This window comes from Anneissia japonica, unplaced genomic scaffold (assembly GCF_011630105.1).
Source record: "Anneissia japonica isolate Jap-2015-1 unplaced genomic scaffold, ASM1163010v1 scaffold287781_len67199_cov139, whole genome shotgun sequence".
In the NCBI taxonomy this organism is placed as follows: domain Eukaryota; kingdom Metazoa; phylum Echinodermata; class Crinoidea; order Comatulida; family Comatulidae; genus Anneissia; species Anneissia japonica.
Genome location: NW_022747389.1, coordinates 6,066 through 23,801, shown reverse-complemented (window position 1 = coordinate 23,801; position 17,736 = coordinate 6,066). Strand labels below are relative to the sequence as shown.

Here is a 17,736-nt window from a genome sequence, read left to right as displayed (position 1 = left end):
AGGTGATTATGGGGTCATCAAAGGCTGGACGAAAGAAAGATGAGGGGGGTAAGCAAAACCCTATACTTGCCTCAGCTACAACATACTCAAAGTGGGAAGATAATCGATCAAGAATAAGCGAGATACGCTCAAATGCGCATTTGCTAAAATGAGGTCATCGATAATATTCAGTTTGTTGAATTCAGATGGCAATATGATGACGTCATAATCTGTTTAAAATTAGGCCAGATTTCAGCAAAATTTCACTGTATATCGGCACAAATGCGCACAAAGGTCACTATGTTTGATGCGCGCGTACGGCATTGTTATTGGCCATAGAGTGATTGAAAAGATTGAAAACCTGTCAAAACAATGTCAGAAACCCAAAATGTGACAAAAAAAAAAAATAATAATTTATAGCTTCCATACGTGCTGCGTGCGTAAAAATGCGCACGCGTAATAGTAAATTTAAAAAAAATTTGAAATGCTCAAAATGGCCTGAAACGTGCTTTAATTTAATCTAAATGTGATTTCGAGCATTTTAAAAGTTTGACGCACGCGTACGCGCGCGTTATGACGCGCACGCGTAAAATTAGGGTAAATTACATTCAGCATTGACTTGAAGTTTATGCTCACTTAATACGATTTCGAAATGCCAATTTGTTAGGCTGATATGATCGATAATGTAAAAATGCAAAATTGCGCGTAGATGACGACACGCATAACTGCGCACTTTGAAAACCTTATTGTGACTATTCCAGGCTAAGCTAAATGTTTGTTGAAGCGTGCATGTATGAAACTCGTGCCAATTTTTAGATATCGTGCTAACAAGAAATGGGGAGAACCTAGAATGAAAAAAAAAAAGATCTCGGACAATAACAAGAGGTGATCCGCTAGCGGAGCGGATCACCAATAAAATATGAGACACAACCCATTGTCTATATTAGAACACTGACGAGCTGACGTAGAAACATAGTAAAAACGAGCGATGGTACCGTGTATGCCAGTCTACAACAAGCGTCGCCTAAATTTAATAATTAGCACGCTGAAATAGGCTAGTAAACAAGTTTAACTGGGTTCGTAAATAATATTGGCCTCAAAATATGGCTGAGACTTGGGCCGATTAAACGTAGAAATAGGAAACCTAGAAATATAGTAAAAACGCTGAATAGTAATACTCAAGCGTCGCGACATGCGGACGTTGGTACGTGTAGGTTAGTCTACAAACGTCGCCTAAAGTAATTGATTTTACCCGGCAGAACGAAAGAAGGAAAACCCGCTTTTCAGTCGTCTTAGGCCCTTGTTTTTTGACAAACAATGACTTTCAGAGGTAAAATTGCTGTCAAGAATATAAATTGGCTGCTTCGCAGAAATTATCTGTGCACCGCACAAATAGCAATAACATCGGGCTAATAACATGCAGATAAAATCTCATGTTTAACATATGAATGGCTTTATCCTTTCTTTCCAATAAGAAATAGGCATATTAATAACTAACATCCATACATTAAATTCGTGATAAACTTAACATCTCAATGTGAAAGGCTTGGCATTCATTTGCATTCTGATAAACATATGATAAATCTATATTCGTGAGCATCTTATTTATGGCATAACACACACACACACATATATATATATATATATTATATATATATATATATATATATATATATACATACATACATACATATATATATATATGCCTACCATAATTAAAATTGAATACGGTTTCACGAACTTGGCCAGTTCTCTAGCTATACCGGGACCTACCTCCACATGGGTTGCCAACTGCATACCCTATCTTTAATGTACTCGTGCACGTAGTTACTGATTAAATCCAACTTTATTGAACATATGTCCAAAAATAGGCTCCCGCGGTATTTTTGTGATCATTTTAGTTTTTTGGATGAAATATATACTTTGAAGTATGCTGAATCGAATAAAATGAGTCACCAATTTGTTTACGCTCATCTTCATACGCAAATTAGCTAAAATATGCAAATTAGGTCTGGAAATGTAGGGTACTTATATCTTGGTAACCACATGTAGAAAGTTGCTTCTTTCTTAAAGTTGTTCAGAACATGCATGTTTCTATTTACTCTAATGGAACATTTTCTTCAAAAATGACCGGAAGTGCCATTTTGTCGACCTTATTAGCATAAATATGCAAATTAGGGGTGGAAATCGCTTTTATACACACACACACACACATTATATATACTAAAATAAGTTGATCTTTCGCCAAGTGAAGGAATATGCGCTCTCCAGATGATGAAATGGCGTTGCCATCTCTGCCGTATACACAGAGGTATCTTGGTGCCAGTATTCTGGGTCAGCTCCGGTAGCTGTCACCTAGGAAAATCCTGCGACTTAACTACCGTGCATTATAAATGTAATCATTTATGGAGCATTTAAAGAGGAGGTCTAAAGATTTTACTGATTCACGAACAATTGTCAAGGCTAACAATTTAATCAGGACTTGCAGAATCGCCTGCCTGACGTCCCAGGGCAACCACATATTTGCGTCGGGCAACCAAAAATAAATAGGGTGTGTCCCGACGGGCAACCTTTTTAATATCTTTTGTACCCTAATATTCTGTTAAAATGTTAATAAAATAAATTTCAGGTATAATTGAATGTTTGTTTTTGAGTAATGTCATTTTAACCTGAATTAAAATATTATCTTGATTTAAAATGAAAAAAGGCGGCCATTTTGAATGCGTCGTTTGAAGGTCTTCCCCAAAGGGATTCTGGGTAATTTTGAGTTCTGAACTTCTCAAGACCTATATTTTCCAAAAATATCAATATTAGCCGGTAGTACTTCCATTGCCACCTCGACGATTTTTAGAGGACTTTTTGGTCATAATCTCTTCGCCTATTCTTCACAAAAAGTCTACAAAAGTGGCATAAGCATAACACACATATGATTTTAACAGTGGCAATAAATAATTTTTAAATATTTTTGAAATGCTTAACATAAGCCAAGGAGACAATCTCATTACCAATTTGCACTGTCGTTGGCATATTGTTTGTGCTGACGACAGTGTCTTGTTGGTGTCAGGGAAACCCTCAGCATATCGCTGATACGTTGACTCAACAGTTAGCTTCCTGTAGACTATGGAGAGTAATGCTTTTGCTTCACATTGACAGAAGCTACCATTCTGTTTGAGACTTTAGAACAATTCATTCAACGTTATAATTTAACATCATTATTATTATTTATATTATTTATACAGCGCCTTTTCTTTGTAAACACAAAACATTGCAGGAGTAGACAACCGCAGCAGGTACACATTTATACTCCTGGGTGGATAGAACCCATGCAGTGATGGTTTGATGAAATTGGGAGGGCATAACATGTACCATACGGGCCTGTATGATCTACCTACGAGCCCAACAAGACAGGTGATTATAGGAGAAGCAATACAGATAAAGTGCCTCAGCTCAAGGGCACACCCGAAATGTACAGTACAGTGAGGGACTGAAACCCCAAAGTCGAGGTTGGGAAATCATGTCATTCCCACTGTACCAAATCCACTTCTACAACATACCTATTCAGGGGACACCCCTATTAAGGGGACACTTTTTTGGTCCTGAAGGTGTCCCCTTAACAGGGGTTCTACTGCAATTAACTCTTTCACAATGATAACAATTTTAGTTATCACTTTTCAATGAGACACAAAATTTGAATAAAATTGCAAATTTATTTAATTAAAAAAAACAAATGATATAAACCAAGTTATAAGCTTAGTTCTCTTATAAATAAATTGAACTCTTCCTCTTCAAGCAATAAAATATCGTGCAGCTAAATCCCTAGGTAATATGTATTGCCTGAAAAATTCTAAAATTTCAATGATGAAAGTGTGACTAGATCTGCATACAGACGATCGGTAAAGAAGAAACTTAATTGTATAAATTAGATTGTACCTTGTTAAACTTGCTGGAATAGACATCTTTTGAGAAGAAACTAAAACAATATACAGTATTTATTCAAATAAACGCCTCGGGGCATTTATTGTTGAGAAGGGGTTTTAAGGGAGCGTTTAATCGAGAAAGGCATGGGATACAATCATTTAGGAGGCATGTATTGGAGGAAAAAATAAACGCCCCGTGTATTGGAGGAGGCGTTTATTCCAGATGTGGCATCTATTCGAATAAATACTGTATTTGTATTTTAACTATATAGAATGCAGTGACTGTAGGCTGGATGGAAATTTTCCCACAAGCAGCCATTAGCCCTACCCTACATTTTAACCTATGGGCCGCCACTGGATTTAAATACAAATAGCAGCACCTTGAAAATAATTCGCTGTTTAACTTGTACAGTAAATAGTGAAGTTGTTGCAATGAAGGGGTGATATGTCCGTACTTTGATACACCTGAAACCAAGCGTTTAGCCAAGTTTTGAAGTAGATACAGCTTACTGATTTTTGCAGAAGGCCATACAATATATGTTACAGTAATCTGCGTCACTACAAGAGACTTGGTTTCTAAAACATCGTTCTACCTTGTAATTGAGAAGTTATATACATGGTACATGTAACATTAAGCCGTTGGATGTGAAAGGTAATAGAAAAAATAATGGGAGTAAGTACTATTTACAAACTTACAGGCCCTGTTCATAAGCAGTGGATGTCCAAATCTCCTTGCAATGTCCAACACTGTTTCATTTCGTTTATTGGTTAATTCTAAACTACCACCATGTTGGAGGTAGCAGTTGAAACACTTTGCATGTCCACCTGCAGCTGCAAGGTGTCCCAGTGTATTACCATTGCCTGTATAAATGAGAAAATCAAGCCAGTGATGCAGTCGGATTATTTATTCTGATTGTAATAAATACATAGTAAGTAGTTACGAAACGGATAATGGCCCTTGATGGCATTTGCAACAATAAAGGACCTTGAAATGTTGAAACCTAAATGAAATTGTTATATCTGGAAAACTGGCAAGCACAACAATATCAGAGCAAAAGAATAAATAAATATGTACAGTAGTTATTGTGTTTTAAGACATTTTATTGGGTTTTAACTTTTGAACTGTCTTTCCTTATTATTTTTATTGTAAATTGTATGGCTCTTTTTGCACCTTCTTGTTTAACTTGGTACTGTATGTATTCATTTTATTTTTTGTCATCTGCCAAGCAATGCAATTTTCTGTATTTTTATATGAAAAAATAAAATTTCTTGAATCTTGAATCTTTGTGTAATCTACTGCCACCTTACACTAATATCATTTTGAATTTACTTCGTTAGCATTCAACATCAAGTAACTTGATTCATACAACATGAAAGTTTAGTTACTTTATCCTGCACTGAGGAGGAAATAATATTACCTCATACCAAGTATGATTATCTTTGAAATGTGGGAAAGAAATATTTCAATTGTTTAGTTTTTGGGAGGAGAGTTATATAACCTTCCACTTACAATACTAACATAGATATAGAATAAACACATATCAATTTTTCTGAAAAACCACAAGTTAAAAACTGTAGAATATAATAAAAAAAGTTTTCATGGTCTTACCATCTTGATCATTTGTCTCTGCACCTTTTTCAAGTAGCCAATGAAGGGATGTCATGGCCCCATTCTGAGCAGCACTATGGGCTAATGTTTTTCCTGATGAATCCAAGCTGCTGAAGGCAGCACCATGCTTTACTAAAAAACGCAGGCATTCAATGTGGTTATAAGCTGCGGCATAGTGAGCCGCCATGCAACCTGAATGGTCGCGGATTGATGTATCACAGTCACACTGTAGTAATTTTACCAGACACTCTAAACCTGGTGAGAAAGAAAACCATATGTTGTGTTGTTATTGAAAACATACACAATACTGTAGGCTGTGTTGTTATTGAAAACCATACAATAGGCTGTGTTGTTATTGAAAACCATATACAATACTGTAGGCTGTGTTGTTATTGATTCAAAGAGTCACACTGAAAGAAGACAAATACTGAATAGTTATTAATTCATAATCTGAGTTTTGACAAATAACATTAAATCACCCCTGGTAACTCGCATTATGTTTTCTGAGGAACATAACATTACCCTGCCCATCAGAATGCTGTGGCTGGAATTGAATCACTTTATATAGCCATAAAATACTGCTTTTAATGGTGAATTAGCATCAGTTCCTTTTAAAAGCCCATCATGCATTAGAAAGGTCCAGGAGAAACTTTAGTAATACATCAAATTAGTAGCTTGTCAACATCAAGATTTTTCCCCGAAAAAAGAGAGAAATAAAAAAAGTACAGTACCGCCATGCATTGCAGCATAATGTACTGGTCGTTTTCCATTCTTGTCACCACTTTCAATATCAACACCTCGTTCAGCTAAGCTCTCCAGGATTTTGGGATGGTTTTTCTGCGCTGCCAGGTGAGCTGGTGACCGCCCTCTATTGTCAGCAAGTGTACAGTCAGCTCCTATAAAATGAATTCATTTGTGTTGTACTGTAAGCATTATACTACAAATGTATATTGAGTAGCAATAATCCAATTGTTTTTTTTACTATAAGGGGTGACCCTATACAGCATATTGTAGAAGATTCAGGGGTCCTCTGAAATAAAATAAATAATTTGTTTTACTTTCATTTTATTTACTCGATCAGCAAAGAAATGATCGGTGCCAGCTTAAGCAAATGAATCCCTATAACTCTTTAAGTCAGCTGCCCTCGTGATGATTTTATTAGTGAAGTCTGATTACGAGGCTTAGGGAGTGGAGATGTTTTTAGCCGTGAAAAAATATACTGTGCTGTCACAGGATTTGAACCCAAGACCCTGAAATTGGAAGGCAAGCACATAACCACCAAGCTACATCTCCATTCCGCAATTATTGTGTAATTAATTAATTAGATTTATATTTTGGAGTGTAAAAATTCATATTTAAATTCTACATCTGAAAACAAGGTACCACTGAAAGCTCTGTTTGAATTGGATTAATTTTAACAGCACTAGAAGCAGTTGGTGCATCGGTTGTGGCTTGGACTCCCAACCTCGAGGTCGGGGTTTGAAACTTGCGCTGTGCAAATCGCTTGTGTCCTTGCCTCTCTCCACCCAGGAGTACAAGTGGGTACCTGGTAGGTTCCAACACAAATGCGCTGATTACTGCTGCAATAATATAAAATAATAATATAATTTAATTCAATAATTTAACTTGGAGTATGTGTTCCATATGTTTGATCCAATGACCACGGTAGTAATGTGAAGTGCTATATAAGAAAGACATATTATTATTATTATATTATTATAAAGATTAAATTCACCTTGATCAAATCAAACTGTTGTTTGAACTTGGATTTAATATGCAGTAGGTTTTAAAATTAGTAGAAGTTTGGGCATGTGTGGTCAGTAAAAATTTCAGAAAAGAAATATAATAATGCGCATTACTATCAGGAAGATTTATTAACCGAGTCACACTGTTCACACCCGACTTTTGTGCACAGGAAAAACAGCCTGGTTATTTTTCCTGAGCACATTTACTCAGTTGAACTTGCTTAGAGAATGTTACACAGGTCGTTCGCATTGGATTTTATTTGTACCATGTACTGTACCTGGTCACTTTGACCAAAATTAATGTAAAGCAAACACAGCTTTGAACTATGGTACATAAAACAATACAGTAGAAAGGTAAACACCAACACAAAGTATTTACTGTTATGTAAATATTTTTATAATACAGGTACGTTTTTTTTTTATATAGGCCATAAAATTAGAGGTGTGAGTGCCATGGAAATAACTAGAATTATAACAAGTTTTACTTTATACCTTTGTCAGCTAGCAAAGTGAGGCACTCATTCTCTCCATGATAAGCTGCTGTGTGGCATGCATTTTGACCTTCCTTATCAATGCTATCAACATCTTCAACAAAGTCCAAAAGTAGCAATACTATATGATAATGGCCTAAAACACAGGCTTCATGCAACAATGTCTTTCCTGACCTCAGTGTATAGTTCGGGTCTGCGCCTGCCTAAAAACGATAACATTTTAATAAAAAGATAGTGAACTCTGTGACATGCATCTTAACTATTTGTGAGAGATGAGAAAGGGCTGAGGTGAGAAAATTAAAGAATAGTACCTCTAGAAATGACACTTTTAAATAGTAAAATTCACCATCATCACATCACCATTATAATATAGTCAAAAGGAAGCGCCAATTACAAACGCTCATGATCCTTCATCAGCTATTTTCGGCAACCACAGAGATCTAATGTGTGATGTACGGTACCATAGAAAATACACTCAGAGTAATTCGGTTATTTATAAAATAAGATGTACTCTGGCTGTAGGCCTTCTGCGCTCTTTCGCCAAAACCTGTGTCATTTTCCCCAGTGATCCGAGCCCATGGGTCCGTGAATAGTCTACATCACCTAAGCCCGAGGCGCGAAAATTTTGAGAATATCGAGCTCTGGGTGCCAGGAAATTGCACACTCATACCAAAAATCTTACCAATAATTCATATCAACAATACACAACTATTTTTCCTAATAGAATTTAGAGGGGTGTGACCGTAACCTTTGCACCCCCTTGCTTCCGCCCCTGGCATTTTACTATGAGATTAGCAAGATAATGTAAGAACCGCATTGCAACTGCATTTTTGACTCCACATGAAACGGTTACTGGGCTGATATTCTACATATGACATCAATTACCCAGAATGCAATTTAAAATGACCAATAAAAGATTTAATTAACAGAACAATATTTTTGCGCGACTACCATTAAGATACAAACAAACAATGATGATTCACCCTATCTGAATACTAGATCATGTCAGTATTTAAATAAAACAATGGTTAAAATTTTTGTTCTCACAATACTAACAACAGAGAATATGTTGTTGTGTTGTGAATAGAAGCTTAACATTTGTTTTACTGATTCCTCCTAATAATAAATTGTAGGGGAAACATGTCTGACAGTTTTTATCATTATTAAAAATTTAAAAAAATATAGGAGGCCTAAACTATTGATATAAGAAGTATTTTACAAAGTCTGATAAAAATTAACTCTGACTTAGGCTGTATAGCCTGCTTTTCAACAATCAGTACTAAACGTAGAGTAAGCCTAGCTTACTGGCCAAGTTAACCTTAGGGTCAAAGTAGTTATGGAGTAAACACACAGTGCACAAAAGGGGAATGTACACGTCACGAATGTACTGTACCTTGATAATATGTTTGTGACTGGATGTATGTGACTGGAAATGTTTGTAACATTTTTTGATGTAAAATTATGGGTAAACATATTATAAATACACTACTTTTTATGCTCAAGTTGATAATTAATTTCAAAAATGATTTTTATGATATTTTTTGTATATATTTCATGGCAAAATACATCCATAAAATCAGGAGGTGGATAAAATTATTGCATGAATGGGAATCTTGTTCAAAATAAGAAAAAAATAAAGAAATCTCTGTACTAAATTTTCACCTTCAAAAGCTCTTCAACTACTTTAGTATGGCCATACTGGCAGGCTCTCTGAAGAGCTGTTCGAAAATCTTCATCCCTTTTGTAATCAGCATCAAAGTATGTTCCGACCAAGAGATTATGTACTTCATTTAAACTGCCTTTCTCTGCTGCTTCTACCAAGGCAAGAGTTGTATCTGCAAAACATAATGAGTATTCACCAATAGAAAGTTATTTTGGTCTTTGCCTGGCCCTCATCATCTTCATGTCACTTTGCAAAATCAGTTGGAGTTACTGTTGAACAAATTTTATGTCATTAATAACAATTAAAAATTGAATTAATTTCTCTTTATTATATTGAAATTTAAAGTACACATTTTGAAATTGCATGTAACAGTAATACATCCAACAAATTCCACGGCATTACATGATCTGTGATGGTTAAATTTGGTCGGATGGTTAAAAAATGTAAACATTATAGAAACATATAAAGAAACTCTAAATGAAATATCCAGAGAGGCTGCCTCAGTGTACATTATGACAGCAGCTTTTATTATATTTTATACTCTGGATGAGCAGCAGAAAGTAAAATCAAAGAGTATATAACAGCAGGTCTGACTGTTGAGGTTTTGTTGGAACGCAATCCTATCTCAAAAATTAACACCAGGAAGGGGCGTGTCCTTAAAAAAAAGAATGTAAAAGGAGTTTGAATCAAAGAAGTGCTGCGCTTCCAATCTATAGAACGTATGTTCGTGTTTCGAAACGCAGCGCATGTTCGATACGAACGCCTTTTACATTCTTTTTAAGGACACGCACCTTCGTGGCAATACTTTTTAATGTTTGATTGCCTGCATACAAAATAAGGGCAGTTGGACATCTTGCAGTTCTATACTCTTTGGTAAAATGACAGCTACAACCTTTCACAATATTTCTATACATACCTATTAGGCTACTTTTTTACACTACCTACACCCTAAGTCTACTTTTTGACGAAAGTAGAATCATACACGAATTACGAGTATCTACAGATCAATACAGTGCTTATTAATGGGTAAAAATTACATAATGTTAAAAGAATGTTAAAAACATAATGTTAATTGACAAAATGTACTGTACCTATTGGCTAATAATCTTGAGTTCTCCATGTTAATTACATTATATGTAAATAATAGTTAAAATAACTAAAAATGCTCATTTTACGCTGAGCAGTAAAAGCATACTGTAGCCTCCCCACCGTGCATGTGATTTTTCTCTGAGAATTGATAAGGAGTTTGAAACCAATCAGAATAATACCAAACTTTAGTTATCAGTAACTAACAAACAATTTACTACCAATGACGACAACTTGAGGACAACAACATGAAGAATGCAGGTAAAAACAGAAGCCTCCACGGAGCTTTGGAGGGCTTCTTCCCCCAGTGGCTCCCACCCTCTGGATCCATACCTCGAGCAAAGCACCAATACCACTGACATCAACTTTAAGCAAAGCTTCACATCACTGACACAAAGTAAAACATCAGTACAAGGAAAAGGGGTCAGGTTGGTAGTAGAAAAATTTAGCAACAAACAATATGTACCTGCAATAGATGGATTCACCTCAAGACTAGAAGGTCTAGCACTTCCATTGCGACCTGTTAGCAATGATGGTGATCTAGACAACGCAGAAGTCTCCGAAAGCTGTCTGGCTTCTTTAGAAAATGATGAAAATGCAAGCGCATGTATCTTATCATCAGCAGGAGATGGAGAGTGTGGAGTTTGTGGTGTCTTCAACATTCGATACACCTTCTCATGTGTTGTCATGGGCTTAGCTAGAGTTACAACTCTGTTTTCACTCTTGGGCTTGAATTTTTTAGTTGCCATGCATGGAAGTAAATAACTCACAGTATAAAACCCAACAAAGTTGACAAGAAAAAAACAAGAAAATCTTAACTTCTGTTGGCCATGATCAATATTGTACAGTAGACTTATTCTTGGTAGTCTTGAGAATCAGTTCCACAATACTAAACATGTACTGTTTGCCTATAGTCAGAGTTCCAACCATCTGCCAGTATCCACTTAATTATCTTGGCAACAAATTTACTGCAAAAACCTTACAACAATGAGCAAAGGGTAGCAAATCGACTGTGTCATGATCAATGATTGGGAAAACTGTCTTGAAGACTAGTGATTACCATGACGCAGTACTCAAACATTGCATTGAGTGTTTTTACAGAAAGAGTAAAATAAACAAAGATCAATGACTTGGAGTGGTTTTGCAACACAATGCACTTAGATATACCATGGAGGTATACCTCCATGGACATACACAATAGTTTTTCAGGACAAAAGAAAACAAACAGTTTTTGCAGCCTGTAGCTGCTCTCTCTCTTTTCCCCCAAAAAAATCAGGCTTAGATGTCAGTGAGTATCTAGCTGCTATACCAACTACAAATATAAAAATAATATTACAGAATATGTTATAATTGTTGCTATATTTATTTTCTGCATTTTATAATTTTAGCTGTGTGTATGGAAATTCTTGAACTCGCGCAAATACTACATTTGAAATGATGAATAGTTGTGTTTGAAGAACTTGTCATAAATTTACTATTCTGACGATAGCATCGTCAAAACTTAAGAAATTAAAAACATTTTGGAAAGCTTTTGAGAGAATACACATTAAACATTTTTTTGGTCGGTGCTGACAGGTTAAATTTTGTGATGTTTTCATCTAGCTAATAGGCTATGGCCTAGGCCACCTTAAACAGAAGGCCACATCTAAATTTATTCCTTGATCAAGTCTTTTACTTTTCTTAGCCTTGATTTTTGGACTCATGCCCTAGGTCTATTTTTAGAATTGTATAAAAAAAAGTCTATACACCAGCAAATCTGGGTCTTTTCGAGCTGAAAAGACTCAGGTCAGAAGTTCCAAATGACATGAATTTCCTAATTGGCCATCACAATGTAAAAAATTAACCATGATTCTCATCATCATCAGTGACACATCATCATCAGTGACACATGGTATTGTTAATATACGACACACCCTTCACTCATTAAAACTACAGGTATCTTGAATCTTTACCTATCAATATATAAGCAGATAAAAAAGCATAATGTTTGATTTACAGAATAAGAATCATTAAACTACAATAATCCGCTATAATATTAAAATGAATAAAAGTGCAATTGCATCGCATTGATTGGAATGGCTTCTAAATTCTTGCAATTCTGGCCGGCCCTGACTTTCTGCTGGCGCCACTGCTTCGTACTGTGCAAAATCTTGTTTTAATAACTAACTTAATTCTCTTCAATGCAATATCTTGATATTCATTCATTATTATTGTTATTTTCATTATTATTACTTTTTTTTATTATTATTATCTGATGTTATTATTATTATTAATTTTTTTATCAATATGTCTTTGCCTTTATCATTGTTTCTCTGTAGGCATCTTGTACAGGGACATGTTCCCTTTTATGTCTACCAGACTCATTACGTTTTGAGTGAAATAAAATTATGAATTATGAATTATGAATATGGCATTCAGCAAACTGTGTTTTGACCATATGGCCTAGGCCTAGATTCCCCAACACAACATGATCTTTTCACTCACTAACACCACCTAACACTAGCCTACAGTAGGGTCAAAACCACTAAAATTTACCAAGTAGCTAAATAGTGTTTCGCAAACATTTTACTTTTGATACATCGTAACAACATGTGAAGCTAGAATGCCCTGAAATTTCAGCATTTAGATGATTACTTTTGGAGATATGGTTCATTGAATATTGTAAACGGGACAATACATTGATGTCGCAAATCACTAAATTTAAATATATTGATACAATTTAAAAATAAGGAGGTGTGTCACTTTAAAATCAGTTTAATATAACAAATTTTGTTTATTGTCTACAATGATTTAATTGTGTCGCAACATTTGATGAAACACGTTACCGGGTCATGCAGTTGGACATATTATTATGCATACTCAATTAAAAATGAATTATTCATTATTAATAAAAATCAAGTGACTAAGTTTTTACATCCTTGGTAAATTTTAGGGCAATATAAATCACCAGTTTAAAGCTATACTTAAGAAATGAAACCTACAGTACGTGACCACCATAGCCAAAAATAGAACGGTTGATGCATGCGAGATATTGGGTGTATGTAATAGCATTATATCTGTACTTCAGGTAGTAAATTGTAGGTGGCTATGGTGATTGCAACATATTTTTAACACACGATGAAGTTAAAATAAAACCTACGTTACCGAAACATACGTTACTGTAGTATTTATTAAGCCCTATGTAAAATTAACTAAAATCACGACAGCATTGACATGCTTTGTAAACTGCCATTTTACGTTGAGGGTGTGCGGTTGGCAACGAGACACTCTTTACTTTGTGGCGTAGTAGAAGTAACGTGTTGATATTTCTGGGGAAACCTGACCAAAATTTGTTGAAGATAAGGCTTTTGTCATTTCTTTATAATAACTTGATATTTTTATACAATAGTATCTGAAAACGTTGCATTAAAAACTTGAAGTGACTATTTGTTTTTATTTGTTTTATTTTTTTGTTTTTGTTTTTTAAAATAAAGTTTTCAATCAAGAACAGTTTCCTTGGGAGTGCACTGATTGTTAACCATGTGATTAGATCGTAACGTATGTTTCATAACACTGTATGTAATGTTTCAATTTTCAATTCACTATTAAATTCTTTGGCCTAGTATAATATTTTGAGAAAATTAGCCATTGTAAGCATGCACCAAATAGTCCTTTACAAAGATTATATTCCGTAAGTAAGATTGATTTAATGATAGACACAAATTATTTACCACATACGGTATAATGGTAATGTAGGTTTCGTGTCTCCTCCTCTTAATTAAAAAACTTTCTTTAAAATAAGATGTTAACAATGTGACAATTGCTTGTTTTTTAATAATCAATGTTTACTTGAAAGTTACATTTGACAGTGAATTAGAATCTGAGCTTTTCGATTCAATTTCTTCTCTCTAAACGGGAACTTTAGGTACCGTAGGAAGTAACGTAGGTTACGTGGCTGTATTGGGATTAAATTTGATATCTTTGGGTTAAATTTAATAGCAACCCTATTTTTTAAACACTTTTTGTTAGCTTCTTATAGATATCATAACAGTATATCACCATGGATACAAGAGATTAGATTCAAGCTGACTAAATAGTTAATGAAATTATGTGGTCTTTGCGTTTTGATTGCAGATCTTAAAGTTCGATGGTAGCATGTTTATCTATTGCTTAAATCCTGGGTGTGTTTTTAAAACAGGATTATTTTTATTTGGTTGGTTAAATGTTGGTATCAAATACTAAATGTTTTTGACAGGTTGAAGATGTTGGCACTTAACAATTTCGGAATATTTTTAATCATGAGTGCTTATGTTTGTTGGAGATGTAACATACATTACACTTCCTCGTAACATTCGTTATCAGTTTTGACCGGTACATTTTTGAATATTTAACTAAGAATCTTTTTATTGCAGGTTACAAGACGTGCACACAAGTGGTAATCTTTTGGTTCGTAACTAAAGAGTTTAGAACAAATATCATGGGAATAATATAAAAAGTATATGTAATATTTATTCGTTTACATTTAAATTACCATCACAAAAATACAGTTTACTAAATAAAAATATGCAAAAGTGCCCAAAAAGTGTAATTATAGAAAAATTGTCTGCACACTATTGTGGAGAACAACAGTGAAAGTGTATTTGCGATGCGAATTAGCTACAATGAACATTTTACATGAGAATTTTATTTTATAAACGCATCGTAACATAGGTTTCATGAATGATTTTTAACTGTTTCCTATAATGACAATGTTGGTGACAAAAATAAAAGTTGACAAGAATACGTATGCATATTTTTCTGAATCATTATTCAATTTGTCATAAATAATTTTTGAGTTATTAAGACAATTTTGATTTTACTTTTTTTTCTAAATTTTTGAAAAGTGAATTGGCAGTTTTTAGTGGTTTTGACCTAGAGTAGTAACAGTGAAGACTGTTTTGCATCCATTCTAAATACCTATCAAAAGAGCTTTCAAGAAGTATAGGGCCTATAGTCCAGGCCCCAGGCTAGGCTTAGTCTTCCTCATTTGCATAACTTTATAATGAGTGAATAGGAAAGTAGCCTAGCCTAGGCCTAGCAAGGCCTACAGCATAGAGAGGCCTCACCTTAGAATAGATAAGAAGATTAAGAATAGGAGTAGAGAAGAGGCAGCCTATCCTACTAGCCTAGCCTAGGCCTAACTACTAAGGGAAGCCAAAAGGTTACATTTAATTTGCAAAAACATTACATGGTAAGGTTTACTGAGAACTACAACAAGGCCCCTAGTTAGGCCAAGGACCGATCTATAGACCTAGGCCTATACCTTCTTTCTGATCCATATGTAAACACTGGTGGTAAACAGTAAACCATCATCGAACCGAAGTACAAAGTCGCAAGTAAGGTGTTGACTCTGTTGCTAGGGAAAACAATGGGCTTATTCGACTGGTTCATTTCGTTGAGTACGAATTTTTCATTCGACTGGTTCGTATTAATAAAAATAGACTTCGAAACAACGAAAATTAACGTAACCGGAATGCGATTGGTCAGTTTAGCAAAACTATAATGCGAACGGTTTGTGGATACATATTCATAAAACCTCGCTGTTGTGACCGCTAAGAAGTGACTACCGTTTTCTATTCGACTGGTCATCTTCGTTAATTTTACCACTGCCCATGTGGGCGTGGTTTAACGAAGAACGACCAGTCGAATACGGCCAATGTAATTGCTTTCTTTATTAGCGCCCTCTACTGATCTACGAGGTGGTTTTTTTTTTTTCAGTCACACAGCTTCCTGCCTCTCTCTGGACAAAGACAAGCACTGGTAAGGTAACCACGCCAGGTCTACTGTAGTATCAGAATGCAATTAAATTTGTCCTAAATTATGAATACGAGAACAATTAAAGAAAATTTTCTTTTGAGAGTTTGATGTACACTTACAAAATAATATACAAATGTCACACACTCATCCATATATGTATGAACAAAGTTCTCCCATTTCTTAAAAAAAACCCCAACCCCCACCAAAAAAAAAAAAAAAATCGAGATTAAGGCCAATCAAATCCAATTGAGAGCGTTGTAATAATTAAGTAGGCCTACATGCAGTATTTCCCTCCGAACTTAATGGATTATTCTTTTATAGCGTTTTGGAATTTCCCAAAGTTATTTATTCTACGAAGGATCAGAGTCTATATTAATACAGATGATTTTACGTTTGTGTTGTCTTTACATGGCGTGCCAATATTATGTCGATTTCCAAGAATATTAGTGTTATTGCGTTTGTTTAGGCTACTTGGGTGTCCAGATAGAACGGTAATGATTGGCATACTGTAAACAGAGGTCTTAAAATACCAACACCATAGAAGAGGACAGTGGTCGAGTCACGAGTGTTAATAGTCCAAGTCTTATCAAATGTTCTACGTGTAGGGCCACAATCGTTGAGAACAAACAGCTAGACCCACAACTGGTTAGTTTGCCACTGAAGCAAGTTCGTCTACTGTCTGCGTACATAGATAGTCATGGCTTCTAAATTAAGCGAATCCCCTGAATTACAAGACACATCTGAAGAATCAAAGGATCATGAAATTAGTAGTAGGCCGAGTGAAGAGAAATCTGACGAGGCCAACCCTGACAAAGTTGATAATAGCAACAACCAATCTGATAATCCAGTGATTGATCATGAATTTAATCAAGACCACCTAGTGAATATAAACCACAATTTTCGAGGTAAAAAAAAAATTATATTTTGTACAAATCTAAAATCGATTATAATAATTATAAACATTTGAAACAGTGGTGGCGCCAGGGGGATGTACCATACAAAAAAATTCTATAGAATTCTATCAAAAAAAAACTATAGAATGTCTATAGCATAATTGTTTAGAAAATCTATAGAAAATTTTATAGAAATAACTATAGAAGCCCACTATAAAAAGTCTATTAAAAAGCTATTAAAACTATATTAAAAATCTATTAAAACTCTATTAAAAATCTATTCAAACTATATTAAAAATCTATTATAAATATATAAAAAAACTATAAAAAATATATAAAAACTCTATAAAAAATATATTAAAACTATATTAAAAGACTTAAAAATCTATAAAATTTATATAAAAAACTATGAAAATTCTATTAAAATTCTATAGAAAGTCTATGAAAATTGTATATAAAAAAAACTATAGAAAATCTATAAACAATTTTATAAAAACCACTTATAAATCTATAAACATTTTATAGAAAAAAAACCATAAAAATACATTAAATATGCGAATAGAAATTCTATACAATTA

The 17,736-nt window shown here is 34.5% G+C and overlaps 1 protein-coding gene across 1 annotated transcript; it reads right to left on the bottom strand.

Moving 5' to 3' along the window:
• Positions 1-4,527: 4,527 nt before the first annotated feature.
• On the bottom strand, positions 4,528-11,548 carry LOC117120462 (ankyrin repeat domain-containing protein 42-like). Its single transcript, XM_033265488.1, has 6 exons — positions 10,957-11,548; positions 9,404-9,576; positions 7,743-7,944; positions 6,237-6,401; positions 5,506-5,760; positions 4,528-4,757 (listed from the first exon to the last, which is right to left on the bottom strand). Exons 1-6 carry the CDS (start codon positions 11,237-11,239, stop codon positions 4,528-4,530), a joined length of 1,308 nt encoding a protein of 435 aa, XP_033121379.1. The 5' UTR covers positions 11,240-11,548.
• Between the last annotated feature and the right edge of the window lie 6,188 nt (positions 11,549-17,736).

Excerpts from the sequence above, each read along its gene's own strand:
- LOC117120462 (XM_033265488.1), bottom strand. The coding sequence starts at position 11,239 with ATGGCAACTAAAAAATTCAAGCCCAAGAGTGAAAACAGAGTTGTAACT. Across the intron at positions 7,945-9,403 it reads TAGTTGAAGAGCTTTTGAAG|GCAGGCGCAGACCCGAACTA; the intron begins GTGAAAATTTAG and ends TATCGTTTTTAG. Across the intron at positions 4,758-5,505 it reads AGAGACAAATGATCAAGATG|GCAATGGTAATACACTGGGA; the intron begins GTAAGACCATGA and ends TCATTTATACAG.